Raw genomic sequence first — 22,810 nt, 5'->3', positions numbered from 1 at the left:
GGGTGGGATAAGTAACCTAGTTTTAAAATTGCATTCGCACATTTTTTATTTAGATGGTGCTGTTGTGGGGTGAGGTGGAGTATTGATGATGGAGGGTAGCATAGGGGCAGTTTTCTATTTAATTTCCCTGAACGACTTCCTCTGTGCCCTCCTTCCTCCACCGCAGCGATGATGACTTTGACATGTCCAGATATTCCTCCTCTGGCTACTCCTCCGCTGAGGTGAGGCCCCAGGGCTCTTTCCCGCCCTAAGACACACCCTAAGGGACCCCACCTCTATCAAGAAGGAGGAACAAGCAAAGATGGGCGGGGCCCCGCGTGGGGGCGGGGCCTAAGGTGGGGCGGGACCTGCAGTAGGATAGAGGCAGGAAGGAGGGAGATCCCAGGGAAAGGGCTGCGGCTTGAGATGGCAGCGGGGCTATTCCATAGGATGGAGTGTGAAATACAAGCGACACGTTATGAGTAGGGCCTGAGATAGGGCCAGGGCCCCAACACTAGCAGAACTGAGGTGAGGTGACCTTAGAGAGGAGAGGGGTCTGAATTAGAGCGGGGCCCCAGTGAAGACAGCTGAGGGTGGGACCTAGAAGGGGGCGAATCCTGGGGTTGCAGAGAGACCTCCGACGGGACGGGGCTGACCTGTGGCAGCGGGCCTTGGGCGGGATGCGGATGGGCTGGAGTTGCAACCTAGGCTACAGGTGGGGCGTCCGGGCCGCCGAGCGCCTGACCCCTCGCCCCTTTGTCTACAGCAGATCAACCAAGATTTGAACATCCAGCTGCTGAAGGACGGCTACCGGTTAGATGAGATCCCCGACGACGAGGACCTAGACCTCATCCCTCCCAAGTCCGTGAACCCCACCTGCATGTGCTGCCAGGCCACGTCCTCCACCGCCTGCCACATTCAGTAGCCGGCGGGGCCCCCGCGGCCGCTCGGGGCAAAGCCGATGAGGGCCGGGCTGGGCGGGGCAGGGGCTGACCCCTCCCCACCTCGTCTGCCTGCCCCCGGCCCCGCGTCCCCTGCAGCCGCCAACCTTGTAACAGTCATTGCTTCCTCCTATGGTAGGACGTGTACCTCTGTGTGTTCATGGAGCCGGAGAAACCAAAACCGGGTCCCTCTCCACCCCGGGGGCTGAAGAGGGGCGTGGGCTAAGTTACTTGGGGAACTCACCTAACACCCCGCCCTAAAGGCTACAGTCTGGTAGGGGGGAAAGGAGGGCCTGGACGACTGAGAGGCCAATGGTAATGAGTGAGGGGAGGGATCATAAAGTCAAGGGCCTGGCCCCACCACAGCGAAAACATGAAACCCCCAGCCCCAGCCTGACAAGCAAAGGGTCTTGGAGGGAGGAAGGCCCAGGGTCGTGGGGACTGGCCCAACTTCTCAGAGCTTCTCCACACACTCCCTACCTGCCTATGTTCCTATTTGCATTTTCCCCTCATCTCCAGATGGGAAGCCCAGCAGGATATTGCCCACCCCTCCAATCCACCAGATCAATGTCTTCTCCCTTCTGTTTGCTCCATTCACCCCTTTCCTTGCTCCCTGGGTTGGGGGGATGGGGAGGGTGGACCTTGGAGACAGCCAGGGTTTGGAGTGGTATGATCTGTCCTCACTCACCCATAACCAGTGCATCTTTCTGACTCCCTCCCAGTCCCCACCAACTCTTTTTTCTGCCTCCTCTCCTGGTCACTGGTCGCTGTTGCAGATTGGAAGCAGGGGATAAGGCTGGCCTCACATGCCGCATTCCCATCCTACCTCAGCCCAAGATTCCAGAGACTGGTTCCCTGTAATAATCTTCTAGGAAGTTTAGGAGAATCCATGGGGCTGAGCAGCTGCATGTGTATGGTAGGAAGGGCCTGGCAGAATGTGTGGGTGCCTGGAGCTGTCAGGGTGTGTTTCTGTGTCTCTGTGTTGGGCCAGGTGTCCATAGTGGTACGTGTCTATTTCTGTCATGGAAGTGAGTGTCCATCGTGGGGGAGCATCTGTGGGGTCTGTTAACAGTATGAGAGGCCGCTTAGCAGTTAAGTGGACTGAGAGCCCCAGACTGGAAGTCAGAAACCTGGGTTCTGCTTCTAGCTCTGACACTCCCTGGGTTCTTCAACAAGCCACTTGATTTCTCTGGGCTTCGGTTTCCTCAACTGTAAAAAGAACAGCAGCTACAGTTATTTTAAAGTCCCTTCATACCTGAAAGAATTTTTTTGTAGGAATTTCTGTGGAGGTGTGTGGAGAGGTCTCTGTGTCTTTGAGTACTCCTGGAGGCTCCCTGAGTTTGTGTGTCTGTGTGGAAAGGGAAGGGGGCAGTTCCTATGAGGACCTGTGTCTGTCTGAGGACATGTGGATCTGTTTGGGCGCGTGTGTGTGTGTGTGAATATGTGGAGCTGGGGTCTGTCTATTGCATGTGCAGCTGTTTGGGGCATCTGTGGGTCAGAATGTGTGCACTGCCACTTTTGCTGCTGTTGCTCTCTTGCTGGGGCGGGAGTGGGGGCAGGAAAGCTGAGGATGAAAAAGAAGAGGGAGGAGGTGATCAGGGCCCTCCCCTGGGCTGGGCAATATAGACCTGCCTCCATGTGAAGAAAAATGAAAGCACCTGTGCCCCACAAACTCCATATCCCAGGGCCAAGGTGCCCACCCCCATTCCTCCATGCTGTTGGTGTATCCACTCTCACGCATACCACTCACAGGCTGTAAGCATGCAATGAACACACCCACAGCCCACGCTCTAGGTGCCTGTCCTGGGTGGTAGGAGCTGGAACAGGGCATAGTGAGAGGAGGGAGTGAGGCTGCTGGTTTAGAAAGGGCAGCACCTGTCTCTGCACCACACCCAGTAGCTGCCAACTAGTTAGTGTTGGGGAGTAGCTCTCTACTCCCTACTCCCCCTACCTACCCTTAGCTCTTCTAGTACAGAGACCCTAGTTAGATGATGAGAAAATGTCGAAAGGAGGCAAGGAAAGAGAAGGCACCTGCAGGGCCCACAAGGCCCATACTGGCCCCCATCTAAGCCCATCTCCCCCACCTGGTCACAATCCCCATCCTTGTTGTCTGGACCCCAAAGCCAGGCCTCCCACTCCTACCACCCCAGGATCCTTGACTCACCCTTCTAGAACATGGGTACCTCCTCTTTTTCGAGCAGAGCCTCCACCAGGGCTCAATTAGACTGCTGCTTTTGTTGCTGACTTGCTGTGTGACTGTGGCCAGTTGCCCAACCCCTTTGGCCCTGAGGAACTGGGGAAAAGTTCCCTCCCCACAGGACATACCTAGATCCCTGGCAGGCAAGAGCTTTGGACTGAAGCATTGTACGCATGGCGCGGAGATATAGGGAGCTGGCAGATGATAGCTTCTAGGTCTAGGAAGAATGCATGGTTTCCTTCTTCCCTGTCTGGGGAATTGGAAGGGAAGAGTTAAGGCCTTAGCTTGCTGTCCTGCTACTCTTCCCCCTTGTAGATACTGCCTTAACACTCCCTCAACTGTGGCTGCCACACAGCCAGTTTTCTCCGTGCTCACTAATTTATTTCCAGGAAGGTGTATGGAAGACATGAGCCGTGTATAATATTTTTTTTTAACATTTCCATTGCAGTATTGCCCATCATCCTTGGTTGTGTATCGTGTAACACAAATAATGATATTAAAAGCATCAAACAAACAGCCTCAGCTCCCTCCCTGTGGTGTGGGCAAAGGGCAGGTGGGCTGGAAAAGGGAGAGAACTGATCCTCTGAGTGCACATTTCACTTTACCTCCATCCGTGGTTCCCAAGTCAGGGCCTGGGCAAGTCACCTGCCCCCTCTGAACCCGTCTTCTCTTCAATGAAGTGAGAAGCTTGTCCTACAATGTTTTCAGGGACTCTCTGAACTCTTGGAAGTTGTGCTCTTTTTTTTGGGCCTCAGGTAGGAAGTGGCCAGGGTGGAGGAAGGGAATTGGGCCTCCTCACTTCCCCGGGGATGAGGCTTAGCCAGGTGATATCATAATGGGCAGTGCCCATCCTGGAGGGGGAGGCCAGGTGAGGTGGGAGCAGGAAGGCTGTAGGGAAGGAAAGGTGAGGGATCTCCCACAGGAGGGGGTCACAGCCACTAGGGGCACCCCTCAGGCTGGAGGTGTGGGCTACCTAGGGGAGGGAGTAGTGACTGATGTCTAGCAAGAGCCCTTGGTAGGTAGACCCCACCAAGGCATCCCCTAGACACCACCATGTTCCTCTTCTCTCGTAAGACCAAGACCCCCATCAGCACCTACACTGACTCCTACAGGGCTCCTACCTCCATCAAGGAGGTCTATAAGGACCCACCTCTGTGGGCCTGGGAGGCCAACAGGTTTGTGACGCCGGTAAGTGGAGGGGTGAGGGTGGGGCAGACAGTGTATGGCCATGAGTGTCTGGGTGATTGGTGATGTGTGGCTGACAATATATGTGTGTAATTATTTATAGTTTTTTACTTTGTGTGTTTTATTCATTTGCCTAAGCACAGAATTTACAATGATAAATAAAATAGCACAAGATCCTGCCTTCATGGAGTTACATCAGGGTGAGAGATGGGGAGAGAGATAAGAAACAAGAAATAAACAAGATTTTTATAAATTGCCCAGAATGGTGTAAAGAAAATAAACAAGGCAATGGAAATGGAAATAACCAAGGAAAGCTACTTATATAGGGAAAACATAGAAGCCTCTTATGGTGATATTGAGCTGAGCCTGGAAAGAGAGAACTAGCCATGTGAAAAGCTGAAATAGGGTTCTGAGCAGCGTGATCAGAAAGTGCAAAGACCCTAAGGCAGGACCCATGGTGTGTTTCTATGGGATATGCCAGAAAATGTCTTATAAGCCTGTATTTATTTATTTATTCATTCATTCATTCATTTTGGAGTTGCCATTGCTTTATTTTATTTTATTTTATATAATTCATTTTTATTGAGATATATTCACATACAATTAAGCCTGTCTTTATGCGTGTGTGTTGCTGACTTTCTGCATGTGTCTGTGCTTGAAGATTTGTGACCAAGCGGGTCTGTGCAACTTTCACAAAAGGGAGAGGGGATCTGTGTGCCTAAAAATGACTCTGCCTAAGGGAATTGATATGTGTGTATCAACCAGCAAAACTTTGCTGGGTACCTATACATGCCAGGCACAATGTGGGCACCCATGATACAAAAACTGAAGTGCCAGACCCTGACTTCAAGGAGCTTTCAGCAAACAAGTGAACAAGGTGGGGCTGCCCAGTGTAGAGCATGCACCAGATGAGGCACATGCTGATTCACGACCCAGAAAGGGAAAAGCATCCCCAGGACCTGAAGGGCAGGTCTACCGAGTGATCCAGGGGGAGGAGCAGAAGAGAGTCCTGAGGTAAGGCAGCCTGGGGCACAAGGACCCACCATGAATGGAGAACTGTTGTGACAGCAGAGTCTGCAGACCACAAAGGGCCTCTCAGTCCTGGCTGAGGAGTACGGACACGATGCTCCAGGTTTTTTTGAGCCCAGGAGTGTCATGGCTGGATTGTGGATTAGGCTACTCTGGCCACCGTGTCAGGGGACTGGTGGGGAAATGGATAAGAGCAGGGAGCCTGAGGTGGGAAAGGGTGAGGAAGAGGATGTCAGAGGGAGATGAGGAGAGACTGTGGCAGTGAAAAAGGGAATTTGTTTAATAGGAGAGAAACTTAAAAATAATATATTTTTTCTAATTACAAAATGAATACATGTTCAATGCAGAAAATGGGAATAATTCAGAAACGCACAAAAGGGGACGATCCATAATCATATTACCCAAAATAACTACTTTAATATTTTATTGCTCTTTTAGGAGGCAAGTTTTTTTTTTAATGATGTCATATTACACTAATATTTGGAATCCTGCACATTTTACATAGCCATATATCAGATACATTTTCCAGTGTTAAAGATATTCTATAATGCAATTTTGATGGCCGCATAGTATTCCATCTCATGAATGTACCATCATGTATTTAAGGAATCTTATGTTATTGAAAATTTAGATTATTTATAAAATTTTGTTAGTATAATCATTCTTGTACATATAGCTTTGTACACATCCCTGAGTGTTCCCTTAGGATAGACACATTTTTAAACTTTTGAAATACACCTCAAATTGCTGTATATAAGGGTTGTAACAATTTACACCCCCACCAGCAAAATATGAGAATGCCTGCTTTTCCAAACCCAATAGGAGAGAATTTTAAGAGGTAGATCAACAGATCTTGGCCACTATCTGGATATAAAGAAGAAGGGAGAGATTAAGATGAGTCCTGGGTTTTGGCTCTGGCAACTGGAAGAACAGTAGTGCTACAAACTGAGATTTGTTATAGCAGATTAGAGAGAGATTTGGATTTCATTCTGGGTCAGAAATATTCTGAAGACATTCAGGAAATGCTGTCTGGCTGGTAGTTGGATATACTTGTCTGAAGCAAAGGAAAGAGATCTGAGGTACAGATAAGTTTTGGACATCAACATATAGGTTGTGGCTGAAGACATAGAAGTGGATGAGATTGTCAAAAAAGAGTGAGAAATGTCTGAGGAATATCAAAATTTAAAAAGTAATGGGTAAAAAAATAAATAAAAAATAAAAAAAGTAATAGGTAGGTAGAGGAATAAGACCCTAAAAGGAGGCAGAGAAATATGGCCAACAAGATAGGAAAATCAAAGAGAAATCAATAAAGAAAGCATTCTTAGACAAAGGTCAGTGTTGTCCAGTGTTGCAGACTAAAGGGATCTCTTGGACACAGTAACCCTTGGTAAACTGGCCAGAATACCTTCAGTGAGTGGAGAGGAATGAAAGCCAGATAGCAGTAGGATTAAGAATGAAGAAAAGGAGAGGATCTAAGGTGGTGACATAGAGAGGAGTGGAAGCTAAGTAGTCCCCCTGGAACAACTAGAAAAAAACAGAAACAACTAGTAAATAATCCGGAATAACTGCAGGGGGACAGATGTGATCGTCCACTCATCATACACCAACCTGAATTGGGAGGAATGCCTGAGATCACAGCATAAAATCTGTAAGTAAGAACTGCAGATCCAGATTGGGACACCCCTCCCCTACAGCCTGAGCTACAAAGCCTCATGGTGCCAGAGAGAAGCGTTCTCCCAGCAAGCGAATATAGCTCAACTGAGCTCCAACTGGGGTTTTAATTAGCGAGTGTGAACTGCTCACTATGAGGTACAAATCCCCAACAAGTAGACAGAGGCTATGGGTGACAACTGACCTTGGAGAGCCGGAGGGTCACCTCGGACTAGCTCTGTTCCTTTTTCAACTCAGTGGAGAAAGCCTCGGCCATTTTCAGTTCCCAGTTCTGTGACACAGACAAGGGATTAGCACAGGCAGAGAGAGACCACTGAAGTGCTAATGATCTCCCCCTAGGATGTCTATCTTCTCTAAGAGGAAAGGGGTGGGGCCCAGCTCTACTACCTGCCTTTCATTCAGAACTTATACCAGTCGAGAATTATAGGCTAATCTTTGCATCAGGCAGAGAGTGTCCCTGCATGGCCTGGCGGCCCAGGGCTTCCCTTGAGGGATGACATGCACTAGTGATGTAGCACAGCCTTCCCTCAGCAGAGGTCCTGGAAGATCACAGCTGAGAAGGGGGGCCCGCTCGGAAAACCCAGGGATGCTACATCAATGCTGGTGGTTTGTGGGTCAGCGACAGAGAAAAGCTGGGGCAAAACTGAAATGAAGGCTTAGACTCTTGCAACAGCCTTGAATCTCCGGGAACACCTGGGAGGTTTGAATATTAAAGTGGCCCTGCCTCCCTGACCACCCAGACACATGCACCATGTTCAGGGCGGACAGCTCCAATAACAAACCCAAACTGAGTTCACCAACTGAACCCCACAAAAATCATTTCCCCACACATCACAGAGACAGAGTTGGGGAGGACTGACTTGAGGGGTATAGGTGACTCGCAGACGCCATCTGCTGGTTAGTTGGAGAAAGTGTACGCCACCAACTTGTATTTCTGAAAAAGTAGATTGGTATATATATATATTTTTTTTACAACTTGAAAGAACCCTATCAAGCAAAGCAAATGCCAAGAGGCCAAAAACAACAGAAAATCTTAATGCATATGATAAAACCAGATGATATGGAGAACCTGATCCCGAACACCCAGATCAGAATATCAGAAGAGACACAGTACTTGGCACAATTAATCAAACAATCACAAGCAAGGAATGAAAACATGGCACAGGATATAAAAGATATGAAGAAGACCATGTAACAGGATAAAAGGGACATAAAGAAGACCCTAGAAGAGCATAAAGAAGAAATTGCAAGACTAAATAAAAAAATAGAAGATCTTATGGAAATAAAAGAAACTGTTGGCCAAATTAAAAAGACTCTGGATACTCATAATACAAGATTAGAGGGAGTTGAACAACGACTCAGTGTCCTAGAAGTCCACAGAACAGAAAATGAAAGAACAAAAGAAAGAATGGAGAAAAAAATTGAAAAAATCGAAAAGGATCTCAGGGATATGATAGATAAAATAAAACGTCCAAATTTAAGACTCATTGGGGTCCCAGAAGGGGAAGAGAAGGGTAAAGGTCTAGAAAGAGTATTCAAAGAAATTGTTGGGGAAAACTTCCCCAACCTTCTACACAATATAAATACACAAAGCATAGATGCCCAGTGAACTCCAAATAAAATAAATCCAAATAAACCCACTCCAAAACATATTCTGATCAGACTGTCAAATACTGAAGAGAAGGAGCAAGTTCTGAAAGCAGCAAGAGAAAACCAATTCACCACATACAAAGGAAACAACATAATACTAAGTTGTGACTACTCGGCGGCCACCATGGAGGCAAGAAGGCAGTGGCATGACATATTTAAAATTCTGAGAGAGAAAAATTTCCAACCAAGAATGCTTTATCCAGCAAAACTCTCCTTCAAATTTGAGGGAGAGCTTAAATTTTTCACAAACAAATGCTGAGAGTTTGTCAATAAAAGACCTGCCCTACTTCAGATACTAAAGGGAGCCCTACCAACAGAGAAACAAAGAAAGGAGACAGAGATAGAGAGAATTTTAACAGACATATATAGAATCTTACATCCCAAATCACCAGGACACTCATTTTTCTCTAGTGATCACGGATCTTTCTCCAGAAGGGACCATAAACTGGGACATAAAACAAGCTTCAATAAATTAAGAAAAAAATTGAATATACTCAAAGCACATTCTCCAACCACAATGGAGTACAAATAGAAGTCAATAATTTTTTAATTGTAACTCCACTATTTACTTCCTACATGATATAAAATACACAAACTCTAATGACAAATCAGTGGTTTTGAACTCAATGTAAAATATGTAATTTTTGACAAGAACTATATAAAGGTGGGGGAATGGAGGAGTATAGGTATATAGTTTATGTGTCCTATTGAAATTAAGTTGGTATCAAAGAAAAACAAGATTGTTATGGATTTAAGAGTTTAATTTTAAGCCCCACAGTAAACACAAAGAAATTATCAGAGAATATGACCATAGAGATGAAAAGTAGTCTGGGTTAAGAGAAATGGGGGAAGGGGCAATGGGGAGTTAAGAAATGAGTGTAGGGTTGTTGTTTGAGGTGAAGGGAAATTTCCAGTAATGGATGGTGGGAAGGTGATCACATTACAACATTCTAAATGTGATTAATCCCACTAATGGAATGCTAGGGAGGGGGTGGAATGGGAAGATTCAGGCTGTATATATGTTTCCACAATTGAGAAAAAAAAAGAAAAAAAACAGTCTAAATAGATGACAATTGAATGCCAAGGTTGACCCTGGATGGGATCTGAGGATGGAGGACAGGAGGCTCAAAGGGACACAGTTGAGGAATAAGGAAAAGGAAATAAAGAATGTAAGCTTTGTATCATTGTTGAGTCTCTTGTACTTCTTAGCTGCGCTTAATGGGATTGCATAAAAGAATGTTCTTGTTCATGGGAATTGTATATGTGAATTATAGTGTTTGTTCAAGGATGTGTGCAGCTAGCTCTCATGTTCAGAAGACAGAGCAATAGATGATGGATGATAGATAGGGAGAGAGGGAGGGAGGCAGGGAGGCAGGTAAAGAAATAGAGGTGTGACAACATGTTAAAGTTAGTTGATCGGGGTATGGGGGGGGTCAGGGAATGCTGGAGTTCTGTGTATGGGGTTTGTATTGTTTTTGCAACTGTTCCTGTAACTTTGAATTTATTTCAAAATAAAATGTAAAAAAAAAAAAGAATGAAGGAAAGTCTGGTGGTCTAGAAACTGAAGCATTCTCCTGCTTCAAAACAACTATACCCTGCATAAAAATCAGTTTTTGTTCTCTTTTGGATTCTCATGGAGGTGAGTGGGCAGGATTGTCCTGAGGACCAATGCCAATATCAGCAGGAGTTTAAATTTTAAACTGAACCAGAAGGGGCCAAAGTAGTCCCAGGTTAATAGTGATCCCTGGGCTCCCTGCCATTCCTCACCATCCACCTCCACACCCTCCCACCCCCATGTCCAATGAGACAATGTATATCTTCTCAGGTAGAAAGCATCCTTGGTGTGGGTTTCCAGATATCCTTCAGATTAAGGTCAATCAACTGTGAGCTCATAATAAGAGATACAAGGAAACAAACCAGCACAAGGGAAGAGTCAGCAGAAATAAAATGACAGGTTTAAACCCTCAAGGACTTTAAGTATTGAATTAATAAAGAATACAAAATAATTATTATGACCTTATAAAAATAAAATGTGAAATCATCAAAATAAGCAAGCAACAAGAGATTATAAAAAATGGCAAATGTAAAAAAGAACTGAATAGAAATTTTAGAAATGAAAAAATGTATTTGTTAAAACGAAAAACTCAGTTGGGTAAATGGCAGATTAGAATCAGCTGAAGAGTGTCAGTGAAATGAAAGATAGATTAAAAAAATTTCTCAGAATGCAGCACAGAGAAAAAAAGAAATGGAAACTATGAAAGAAACATTAAGCAATATAAAGACAGAATAAGAATATCTAACATACTTCTAATTGGAGTCCCAGAAGGAAAGAATAACAAGAAGACAAGGAATTATTTGAAGAGAGAAAGCTTTAGAATTTTCCAGAACTGATGAAAGAAATGAATCCAGAGATACAGAACAAAAGACATTCCATATTTAGATACCTCACAGTAAAACTGCAGAACACCAGCTTAAGAAATGTTCTTAAAAGCAGGCAGAGAGAAAATATTTTCAAAATTTCACCCTTTCAAGAACAAAGGAGAGATAGATGTTTACAGGCAAACAAAAACTGAAATGTTTGCCATCACCAGACCTATAATAAAGGAATTTCTAATTGATATACTTTGGGAAGAAGGAAAATGATCACAGAAGGAAGGTCTGAGATGCAAGAAAGAATGATGAATTAACAACTGGTAAACATGGGGTAAATGTAAGCAAACATTGTCTATATAAAATAATTACAATTTTTAATTTGTAAAGTGCAAACAAAGAACTAAAATATTGAAAAACAACAGGATGTAAGTTGGAAGGAGACTCATAGACAAGGTGTTTCTGAGATCCTCATTTTGTTCTAGAGAGGGTATAAGATATTGTGGTTTTGTACTGTCAGCAAGTTGGAAATACACTTCCCAAATTTCTTTCCCCAAGTGGTTCTTGATTGGAGTTAGCCAGGAGAGAAATCAGCAGGAGATTTGGAAGGCACAAATGAAGGAGGACTCATTTTTATATTCTGAAAGTTGATGGAGGGCACCAGAAAGAGACTGTGGCAGCTTGAGCACGTTGTTGCTGATCTGCTATTTCACCTTATTGGCATAGGGCAGCATCTGGCCACAGCTTCTTCAGCTCTAGCTGGATCTCCTCCTTCAATCTCTCTTGGTCTTGTGCCAGCTCCATGGCGAATGGTACTAGCTTCCCCTGAAGGTCATCCATATCATCAAGGTTAGAGGCAATGAGACAGATGTGGGTTCTAGTTTGCCCTCATGAGTTCCATTTTGTCCTTGCCTTTCCCCATTTCATGCCCAATTCTTCTTCCTGACAGCCAACTGACCTAGAGGACTTCAGGCTCAATAATAGATGCAAAACAGCCTTACATAGAGTGCTTAACCAGTTCCACAACTGTGAAAAGTCAAATCCCTACAACAAATCCTTTATGCTATGTCACTCATAGTAGTTCTGCTTCTCTGATCCAGCCCTGACTGATAACAGATAATAACAAAAACCTGAGATAGCTAATAAAAAATAGACAAAAGAGACTTTAAGATTAAGCAAATATGTATACATACCCCACATGTACATGCATTTTTAGATGAATTACTATGTAAATGAAACAAAAAGTTTCAATTTATCAGGAAGATGTAATTCTAAACTTGTGCTGATCTAAAAAAAAATTGCTAGAAGGAGAAATTGACAAAATCCACCATATTAGATTTTAACACACCCAATTAATGATAGGTCACAAAGAAAAAAAAAAAAAAGCAAAGATCGAAAACACTTGAAAATACAATCAATAACCTTGATTTATTGAACATAAATAGAACCCTGAACAGAACAACCACAGATTCAAGCATACAGGAACACTACAAAAACTGACCAAGTACCAGGTCATAAAACAAACCTTAACAGAATTCAAAGACTGTCATACAAACTATAGTCTCTAACCTCAATACAATTAAATTACAGATCAACAACAAAAAGGTAAGAAAAATCCTCATGAATATGAAGACAAAATACAACAAAAACACCATTCTAAATAATGGGCCAAAGAAAAAATCAAAACAGAAATGGAAAATTACGCAGAACTGAAAAGAATGTATATCAAAACTTGTGGGGTACAACAAAAATTGTACTTAAAGGAAAGCCTGTGGGCTTAATGCCTGTCTTGGAAAAGAAAACAGCAAAACATTAATGGGATGAGCATTAAACTTAGGAAATCAGGGAGATAAGGAGAGTAAGTGGGGGAAAAAGTAGAAGAGAAAATAAAAATAAGAACAAATTTTAAAACTAGGAAACAAAGACTCCACAGGATCAACAAAGTCAAAAGTTAGTTCTTTGAAAAGACTCACAAATTAAACAAACCTCTGGAGAAATTAATCAAGAAAGAGAGGAGGGGAAAATAAATGAAAGAAGGGTCATAACCAAGTATCTAGCAGAAAATAAAAAGATAGAGAATGTTTTCAACAACTACATGATAATAAAATTGAAAGCTTATACAAAAATGGACAAATCCTAGAAAACTATAACTTGGCAAAAACAGTTTTTAAAAACTTAGTAAATCTGAATGGTCTTATAATAATTAAAGAAATCATATGAGTAATTTTTAAACTTCTTACAAAGAAAACACCCAGCATAGATAATTACACAGGTGTGTTCCTTCAAATGTTTACCGAATGGAGAATAGAGAAAAAGAGGGTGCTTCCCAATTCATTCCATGAAGCCGGTAAAACTGACACAAAACAAATCAAGACAATGTAAGACAAAATTACAGGCCAATTCACTCATAAACACAGATGGCAACATTCTAAATAAAATATTAACAAACTGTATCCAGTAGTGTATAAAAAGATAATTCATGAATATAATTCATTATGGTTATGTTATATTTATTCCAGAAATGCAAGGATGGTTTAACAGTAGGAAAAATCTGTAAATGTCATTCATCACATTAACAGATTCAAGGAATAAATGACAAATTGACTTCAACATATTCAGAAATAAACAGGGTATGAGAGATCTTTTTGGAGTGATAGAAATGTTCTACAACCGGATTGTGGTAATAGTTGCACAACTCTGTAAACTTACTAAGAATCCTTGAATTGTACTCTCAAACAGGTGAATTTTATGGTATATCATTAAAAGATACTTGAAAAAAGATGCAGAAATAGTAGCTGCTAAAGTTCAATACTCATTCATGATGCAAAGAAGTTCATTATCACTGCTTCTATTCTACATTGTACTGGAGATCCTTCCGAGGACATAAAGAAAAGGAAAAGTGAAAAGATATATGGATAAGAAAAGAAGAAATAAAACTCACTATTCACAGATGATACAATTGTGTATATAGGATTTACAAACTATTAGAAGTTATAGGAGAATTTAAAGAGTTGGCTGAATATGAGATTAAAAAGGCAATCACATTTCTTTACACCAACAACAAATATTTAGGAAACCTAAGTTTTAAAATACACCTTTTTTTCCAGCAAAAAAAAAAAATTAATAAAGGTAACTAGAAATAAATCTAACAAAAAGTGTACAAAACTGTATGGATAATATTATAAAATTTTATTGACTACTTTTTAAAAAATACTTGAATAAATGGAGAGATATAACATACTCATGGAAAGGAAGAGTTCACCATCATAAAGATTCAGTGCAACTCTGACTAAAATCCCAAAAGGCTTTTTGAAGAATTTGACAAGTTATTTCTAAAATCTATACAGAACAGCAAAGATCCAAGAAACAGCTAAAATACTCCATAAGAAGAGAGTATTAATCAGATATTAATATTTATTAAAAGCTATAGACATTAATAAAGTATAGTATCACTCTAGGGATAGATGAATTATTTAATGTGATAGACTAGACCAAAAGCAGACACACATACACATATAGATGGAAACAATATACAAAAGAGATGGTTGAAAGTAAAGCTATGGAAAAAGATATATATATATATATATATATATATATATATATATATATAAAGATATATATATAATATAATGCTTGAGGTGGCATTACAAACCTATGAGGAAAGATAGACTGGCTACTCAATGGGGCAATTGGTTATCCATATGGATAAAAATAAAATTGATCCTTACTTCACATCAAACCAAAAAAGCAACTTCAGACAAAGACTTAAATATATAAAGTAAAAATGTACAGCTTTACAAAGAAAATATGGGACAGTATCTCCATTATCTAAAATATAGATATATTTCTTAAATAATTCACAAAAAATGCTAACCATGAAAGAAGATATTAATAAATTCAACTATGTTAAAATTAAGAACTTCTGTTCATCAAAAGACACCATAAAGAAAATGAAAATACAAGCCACAGTCTGAGAGAAGATACTTGTAACATGTAACTGACAAAGGATTATAATACTCTGGGTTAAAATTGAACACACGTATTTTGACTCCCACCTAAAATCCTTCTAAAACTGCTGTAAATGGGTATTTAAGACATAAATCCACAAGGAGGAGAGAAAGGAGAGAAGACAACAACAAACAAATGTTGGAAGCTCAAAATCATGATAGATAAGAGGTCACTGACTTAGTACATCTGAGTAAGCCAAATGCAAGGCCAGAGGTGGGAAACCCAAGGTATAATGCAACTTAAATCTGCAAAATTTTCAAAAGGAATAGGAATTGGTAGGTTTCTTGGTTTCTCTGGCTCTGAAGATGGGAATGGGCCAAGGCCAAAAGAAGGATTATTTGAAAGCTGTGTAAGAAGCAGTTGAACCCACTAATCCCCTCTTCTATCCCATGCCATAGGTGACTGCCTTTCCTCATCCCAGCAAAAATCAGGTTTATTTTTGGAGAGGATCTCAGGACTGGGCACACCAGTTGAAGGCAAGGTAGCATATTGAAAACAGGTGATCCTCCATCTACGGAATGCTAAAACCCCTAGCAGCCCTATTCTCCACTAGGTTCTCAGAATACTGGCAGCTAGGCCATTGCCCTCAGACCAGATTAGAGGAGTCTTTTCTGAAGAATCTGATTATCCCAAGAGGAAAGACCTATAGATAATGACATCAGGGTTTGCAAAAAATGGTCCAGCCAGATTACTCTACAGTGATGCTCATGGTTGTCAAACTCCACCCAAAGCTCAAAACCTTCAGTGAGCTTTTTAAAATCTTCCACTCATATTCATGAACAGACAAAGATTACAGACACCTGATGGAAACATCTAACAGAAAAACTGATGACTGTGAGTTCTTCAAAATGACTGTTTTTGTGTCTGTGAGTGTGTTTATGTTGTATGTATCTATGACCGTGTATGACTAGGTATGTCTGAGTATGTATGGATGTATGTGTGTGTGTGTGTGCCTGAGTTGATCTGTTATGATTAGACTTCTGTGTGTGCATGTGTGTGTGTAAGACTTGGGGAAGTGCCAAATCTTTGGGCAGCCCCAGTACCCACATCCCCTACAGATTGTCTGTCCTCCACCTACATGGAGCGTGCTTGTGCAGGATCTGCCCACAGAACAGAAGCTCAGATGTGCGCTGGTGATCCCAGAACCCCCTGAGCTGCGGAGTTTCAGGATGGAAACAGCAAGGCCCCAGCCCTGGCTAGGAGAAGGCTCTGTTCTTTAGCTCATAAAGAAGAAATGAGGGTGGTCATTGTCCCAGCACCTCACTGCCCATTTTGAGGAACTTCTTTCTGGTGTCTGACTTTTCCGGGTATCTCACCCCTGTGACCCAGCTGCCTGTTCACACCAAAGCTGCCTGTAGAGACTTGTGGGCCCACAACTAACTTGGCATTCTGCTCTCAGTTGAGGATAAGGAAGCTCCAAAGGGAGGCCTTGATCTGTGGATTCCACATGAAAAAGGTCAGGATAGGGTGAGGGCCAGGGCAAAGTGAGGGTCGGAGTCAAGGTAATATTGGTTTCAGGGTTAAAGCCACAGTAGTCATGTCAGGTTGGAGTCAGGGAATTACATTTTAAAGTAAGTGCCTCTCCATCCTTCAGCTTCTCCAACATGCCAGATTTCCAGAAAGCCTTCCCTATCCAAGAGACCTGCATGAGACAGCCAGCCCCAGGGGCAGACAGCTTTTCTTGGGGCTCTAAATTGTGCCAGGGGTCTGTTGCTCTGTTGGAGAAGATCCAGGACCTGCTCCCAGACAGCATGCAGTCTGGAAGAAAGACCTGCTCCCAGACAGCATGCAGTCTGGAAGAAAGAGGTCAGGAAGAGCCAGCTCTGCCCTCAGAGAGTTTCCAGTCTAGGACAGGACACAAATGAAGTCAGAAAACCACCCTCAGAGAAAGCCCTAGCGCCAAGGCCCAGCCTTGGGTGGACCAAGGCTGGCATGGGACTCCCTCTGGCATAATGAGCTGCGTGTGGGAGACCTACCTGGGTTGACTTTCTACAGAGAGGCTGGACCCGGGTCCAACAGGACATCAGGGCTGGGGTATTTATGCATCAACCCACTTATTGCCATCTCCTCTTGCCCAGGGCCTGACTCAGACCTCACAGCGCCACGTGGATCCTGATGCCCTGCAGAAGATGGTCAAATGTGCTGTGCAAGACTACAGCTATAAGAATGCCATAGCAGGCCACCCCTACTTGCCTGAGAAGTACTGGCTTTCTCAGGAGGAAGGTAGGGCCTCATCCTCACCCAACCCTGACCTCAGAAGTGACTCCCAACAATGACCCCCAACCTGAACCCAACTTGGATTCTGATCACCCTGATTCTATATCAACCTTATCTCCACCCATGACCTGGGCTTCTTCCTAGCCACTCCCCGCCTTCCAACCTGACTCCCACCTGACCTTGCCCTGGAGGAGGAGAACCAGGCCCTGCCTTTTGGGAACTCCCTGTCTGTGCCATAAAACTGGAAGTGTCCTGGGTCTTATCCTTAGAGAGATGGAGAAAGTATTAACCATTCCCAAACAAATCCTTCCAAGTGTATAATGGGTGCCATCTCTGCCCATTTTCTTAGCAGCCCTGTTCCATCAACCCCCCTCCCCCATCTCTCCTGCATCCCTCTGCCTCTTTCCCCTCAACCTGGAAGACTTTTCTAATCTCTTCCTAAAATTTCTCTCTTGCTCTTCCTCTTCACAGCTCAGAAACATAGTCTGTGCTCATGGTCTCTACTTTCTCATCCCCCTCTCACCTTATGAGAAATTCTTTCTGATTAGGCTAGGTGTTTATGGTCTGTCTCCCTGCACACTTCATAAGAGCAGAACTTCTGTCATATTCCAGCTTTGTCCCTCCATTTAAAACGGTGCCTGGCTTCATAATGGTTTGTTGAATAAAGTAATGATGAATCCTTACCTAATTTAAATTCGGAGACTGTATCTCCTACCCTTGAATACTGAAACAGATTTTGTGTAATTCTAATTACCGAATTCATAGCACTCTTCAATCTTTAATTACTGACAGCTCCAAGAATTCTTTCAGACTGGGTTGGGGGTGGAAGGGACAAGGATCATGGAGGGCCTTGTAGGACAGATTGAGATTTTAGAGGACTGGGTGGGTAGGGCTTTGAAGAATTTTAGGTAGGGGAGTGTTGTGGTCAGATTTTCATTTATACCACACCATCTATTAGAGATTTGATTGTAGGACTTCAAAGATAAGGCAGGGAAACAAGTGAGCTAATAATACTAGCTTTCTATGGGCCAGGCACTGTTCTAAGTATTTTACATATATTAACTCATTTGAACCTAATAATAGCCCAGATAGATACTGCTATTACTCCCATTAAAGTTGAAGAAATTAACTTGGTCAAGGTTGCCCATAGCCAATAACTGGGCAAAGCTGAAATGTGAATCCAGGCAGACAGTCTGTAGGATCCATTCCATTGACCACAGCATTATACTGGCTCCTGATTAAGGTACTAAAGAGATGCAGGGGTGAAAAAACAGGAGACTGGAGAAGAGGGACTAGATTCAAGTGATTTTAAGGAAGTGGAATAGGCAAACCTTGACGCTTGGATATGGAAGATTAGGGAGAGGAGGAATTGGGAGGAGGCCCTCTTTCCAGATTGGCTGATTCAGAGAGCGGGGATGAAAAGCAATCAGTTCAAAGGATCCAGACCTTTGCCTTGAGTAGGAAATGGGCTGCCTTTCAGTTTCTGGGACAAGTTTGGGGCTAGGCTTGGTTTGGGACTGGATTGAAAGAGATAAGTGAGAGTCAACATTGTGCTGGGGACCAGAGTAGAAACACCTGGGGGTCCCAGATCCTGGGATGGAGCAAGGAGTAACACTGACGGATATCCCACCCCTGTGATCAAGCAGACAAATGCAATCCAAATTACCTGTACGGTGACCGGTATGCCACATGGAGGACGGGACCTTACAACAGTGCCGGCTGGAACAAGTATACCACCTGCCTTCCCCGGCTGCCTAAGGTACATACTATGCCCGGCACAGATGCACCCTCCCCCCACCCCCATCCCAGCCACAGTGACTGATATTTCACCATTAGTTCCTCATCCTTTGCCCACCAACAATTCTCCAGAGCTCATCTCCATTTGTGAAACTAGTGTTTGTATTTTCTAGGAGACATGGGAACCCAGGAGGCCCTTGTAACTGTGTGGGGCCCCTGGGTCCCAATCTTTGAGGACTGGGTCCCATGGCCCCCAACAATCTGTGATCAGGCTTTGTGGGAGACATAGCTGGTGTGCACTCCTTGCCATCTGCCCCCTCCCACCATGTTCTAGCCCCTGTAACACTGGGGCTGGCTCAGAGGCCGGTGATGGTCTGAGCCTACCAGCTCCCCTCTCCCCTCCTTTGTGATGTGAACGGGGACAACAAGAGGGGGCAAGGCCACTCAGGGGTAGTGTAGATGCAGGAGATTATTCCAAGGAGATGGGAGTCCAGCCCCAGCCCCAGGCCTGAGGAGAGAGGGAATGTGAGAGGATCTGAGGTCAGGGCAGTGGTTCTTAACCTTAGGCTGATGGCTGGCCTCTGTTTAACTGCAGCCTTTTAAATCAGAACTTCCTCAGGAATCAGAATTTTTCACAAGTTCCCCAGGTGATTCTGAGCAGCAGGCAATACTGAAAACCCCCTGTTAGAGAGACACAGAGACACAGCTAAACAGAGTCAGCTACACAGAGAGAGAGAGGGAGAAGATCAAAGACAAACACTGAGGGAGGGTCGTCAGGGGCCCAGAGCCAAACCTCCTCCACCTACTGCGCCGCCCTAGGGCGAGGGAGCAAGGCGTTGCCGGGTGACAACCCCAAACACTCAGAGCCCAGAAGGTAGGGAAGCCCCTGAATGGCGGGAGAAGGCAAGGCCTGGGGATGGGTTTGGATGCTCGCGGAGATCCCCCCCACAAAGAGAGAAGCTCTTCCTGGGTCAGAGCTTAAGGTAGCGCGTGTGCCACTTCCAGGAAGCCGGGATGGAGACTGTAGATCGAGGAACGCCCTTGGAGTGCCCTCCGAAGCCGGAGCGGCTCAATGCCTACGGTAACAGGGGTGGTGGAGGGGAACAGGTAGGGGGAGGCCAAAAGGAGGACAGAGTGGGGACGGGGAGGAGGCCGAGGACCCTAGAGACAGCCTGTAACCCCGTCTCTGTCCGTCCCTGTTTTTTGTCTCCGTCTCTTCCTTCCTCTGACCCTGTCTCTACCTATCCCTGCGATTCTCCCTGTTTCTGGGCCTCTGGGACTCGGAGCCTCGGGTGCAGAGCGCGAGGTGGTGGTGAACATGCTGAACTCGCTGTCAAGGAGCCAGCCGCTGCCTCATATCGCACCCCGATGCGGGTGCGTCGACCCGCTGCCGGGCAGCCTGCCCTTTCAGGATTACGAAAACCCCTGCTCCGGCCGACACTACTGTCTACGCGGGATGGACTACTACGCCACCGGGGCGCCGTGCACCGAACGCCAGCTGCGGCCTCTGCGCCACCGGCAGCCGACTGTAAGGTTCGCAGGGACCCGCCCACTTCGGTTTGGTCCCGCCCCAGAGCCCCGCCTCCAGCCCGGCTCTGCCCTCTTAAAGTGTCTCGCCCTGCCCCGCCCTCCGGCCCCAGGGACTGAGCCCACCGCGGAGGCGGGAGAAACAGCGCGAAGGTTCCCCCGAGTCTCCGACCCCTGTCCTTCCCGAACTGGGCTCAAGGTCACCCTGGCTTCTGTGTCCGCTCTGGTGGCCCTGCAGGAGAGATTTTGAAGAAGTAACCCCGCACACCAGACGCAACACGTTCCCTTGTCCCATCTGCGACACCTGGCTCTGGACATCCGACTCTGGGGACGCAGGTTCTAGCCTGCTGGGTGCCAGGTGTCTTTGGAAAAGTGTCCTCTCTTCCTGGGCCTCGGGTTCCGGTCGGTGGTGGGCGGGGTCATTGCCCGGGTAAGCAAGGAAATGCTAATTGCATTACCAGAGCGGCCCTGCCTCCTCCAAGCCCCGCGCCCCTCCGGAGGGGGAAACTGAGTCCCGAGTGCACATTCGGAGCCCAGACTGCCGCGCAGGATTCTCCCTGCATCTAGAGGCAAGCAGGGAGGGCCAAGCCAGGGAGAACTCCAAATGTCTGCCTCAGTTTAGAGAGCTGTGCGGAAGGGGGTCCTAAACTCTGTCTCCAATCTCATGGTGATCCCCCCCGTCCCTCCCTTGGCTAGTACAGCTGATACAGTTTGTGACTATGGATCTTAGACCTCACTAAGGGCATGAGGGAATGGGAAAGTGTCTGAGACTTCAGGGGTCTCAGAAACGTAGCCTCGTAGGTAGTACTGGAGAAATCGCTGTCCCATGGCGTGTATCCCAGGTAGCGGGTATCCCAACGACTGGAGTCTGCCCCTTCCCAGAGTCCAGGGTACTCCACTATCCAGACTGGGCGGCAGAGACGGGGGCCTTATAGGGAAGGGTACCTCCCAGGGGGTTTCCCGGAGGTGATGCTGCACTGGAGTCTTGAAGGGCAAGGAGACCGGAGGGAAGGATCTCCTAGACGGTGTAGACGTCTGAAGTGCCGCCCAGGAGCCTGCTCTGGGTTGGGGGTGGTACGGATATCAAAAGGCCGGATCCTTTCCTGCCCACCGCTTCCGCCTCCAGGGGTGCATCGCCCTGCGAACACCGATCCGGAATGCAGTGTGCTGTTACAACTCCCCCGCCATCATACTACCCATATCTGAACCTTAGGTAAGTTTTGCGCACTCACACATGCACAGGAGGCTGTCCCCTTTACGCGGCAGGAGTTACCAGTTAGGATAGGAACGGTTCGCCACGATGCACTGACCGGCCGGTGCCACAAGGGGGCGCTAGTGCCCCGGGGAAATCAAAGTAGGTTAGAAAATGGACGGACACCCCCCACCCCTCTACCCGCAAGACAGGACGTGGAAGCTGTAATTGGCGGGTCAGAGATTGACCAGTGGCGCTTAGTCAAGAGGTCAGGGCATTGGTTTCAGTGCTTGAAGAATAAGAAGTCAATGTTAGGGAGCGGGTATTGGGAATCACCTCAGAAGTAGGACCTGAGGTGAGGAGGCCAGTGTTGAAGCCCAGGGTCAGTGTTAGGGGGTAAAATGTCGGGATAAAGTCAGCATTGGGAATTGGGGTCAGATGTTCACTTAGACGAATGAAGATCCAAAAGGGCTGACCCATCTCTCCCCACAGATGGGACACAAGTCACTTCAAGAAGTCTGGTGGTCCCCAGAGAAACAACTATGTCGTCCATCCTGAGTTTGTGTCTGAGACCTATCCCGACTACCGCTGCTGGTAGAGCCCGGGCTGGCCGAGCTAAGAGGGTTGAGCTATAAAACTCTTTACCCCAAGAGCCTGCTTCCTGTGTTCTTACCAAGGAGGACTGGTCAGTGAGGGCCCAATCACCTAGACCTCTACCGAGCCTCCTTGACTGAGATGGAGTTTCTCTGAGTTGCCCTGAGCTCCCCCCACCATCAGGCCATCTCAGTACTTCCTCAGGTGGCTCTGTGGGTCCTCCTGACACATAACCATAGCCTTATAACCAGCTAGTGTCTTCCTCCCCTTCCCAGAGCCCAAACTAGGTGGTAAAACTCCTCCCAGGCTGGGTCCATCCACCTCCCACCCCAAGGGGACCCTCCAGTGAACATTTCCCCAGTATTCCCTCCAAACTTGGATGCCTCCTACAACTCAGTGGAACCAGAATCCTTCAACACCCAAAGCCCTGGATCTCTGCTCCCAGGGTTTCCCTCACAGCCGGCCAAAAACCTCTCTGTGTGCAATTACCCTTTTTGCCCTCCCTCACCCAAG

At 45.5% G+C, this 22,810-nt stretch overlaps 2 protein-coding genes across 7 annotated transcripts in view; both read left to right on the top strand.

The window, feature by feature from the left end:
- FAM219A (family with sequence similarity 219 member A) overlaps window positions 1-3,633 on the top strand; it is a 67,290-nt gene extending 63,657 nt beyond the window's left edge. For 4 of the 6 annotated variants that reach the window (XM_037797824.1, XM_037797821.1, XM_037797822.1 and 1 more), the window contains exons 5-6: window positions 167-221; window positions 746-3,633. In XM_037797824.1, coding sequence (XP_037653752.1) covers window positions 167-221; window positions 746-904 — 214 coding nt within the window. In that variant the 3' untranslated portion in view covers window positions 905-3,633. The remainder of the gene's footprint in view (window positions 1-166; window positions 222-745) is intronic. The other 2 variants (XM_037797823.1, XM_037797820.1) reach the window with 1 other exon arrangement.
- A 459-nt stretch (window positions 3,634-4,092) lies between these two features.
- On the top strand, window positions 4,093-22,328 carry C10H9orf24 (chromosome 10 C9orf24 homolog). The gene is made up of 7 exons (XM_037797606.1): window positions 4,093-4,305; window positions 17,109-17,253; window positions 18,891-19,006; window positions 19,990-20,065; window positions 20,283-20,517; window positions 21,638-21,724; window positions 22,196-22,328. The coding sequence occupies exons 1-7, from the start codon at window positions 4,171-4,173 to the stop codon at window positions 22,299-22,301; spliced, it is 900 nt and encodes a 299-aa protein (XP_037653534.1). The 5' UTR covers window positions 4,093-4,170; the 3' UTR covers window positions 22,302-22,328.
- Window positions 22,329-22,810: the final 482 nt, after the last annotated feature.

Source organism: Choloepus didactylus, chromosome 10 (assembly GCF_015220235.1).
Source record: "Choloepus didactylus isolate mChoDid1 chromosome 10, mChoDid1.pri, whole genome shotgun sequence".
NCBI lineage: Eukaryota > Metazoa > Chordata > Mammalia > Pilosa > Megalonychidae > Choloepus > Choloepus didactylus.
The sequence above is the reverse complement of the archived record's forward strand: the minus strand, read 5'-3'. Positions and strand labels throughout refer to the sequence as shown.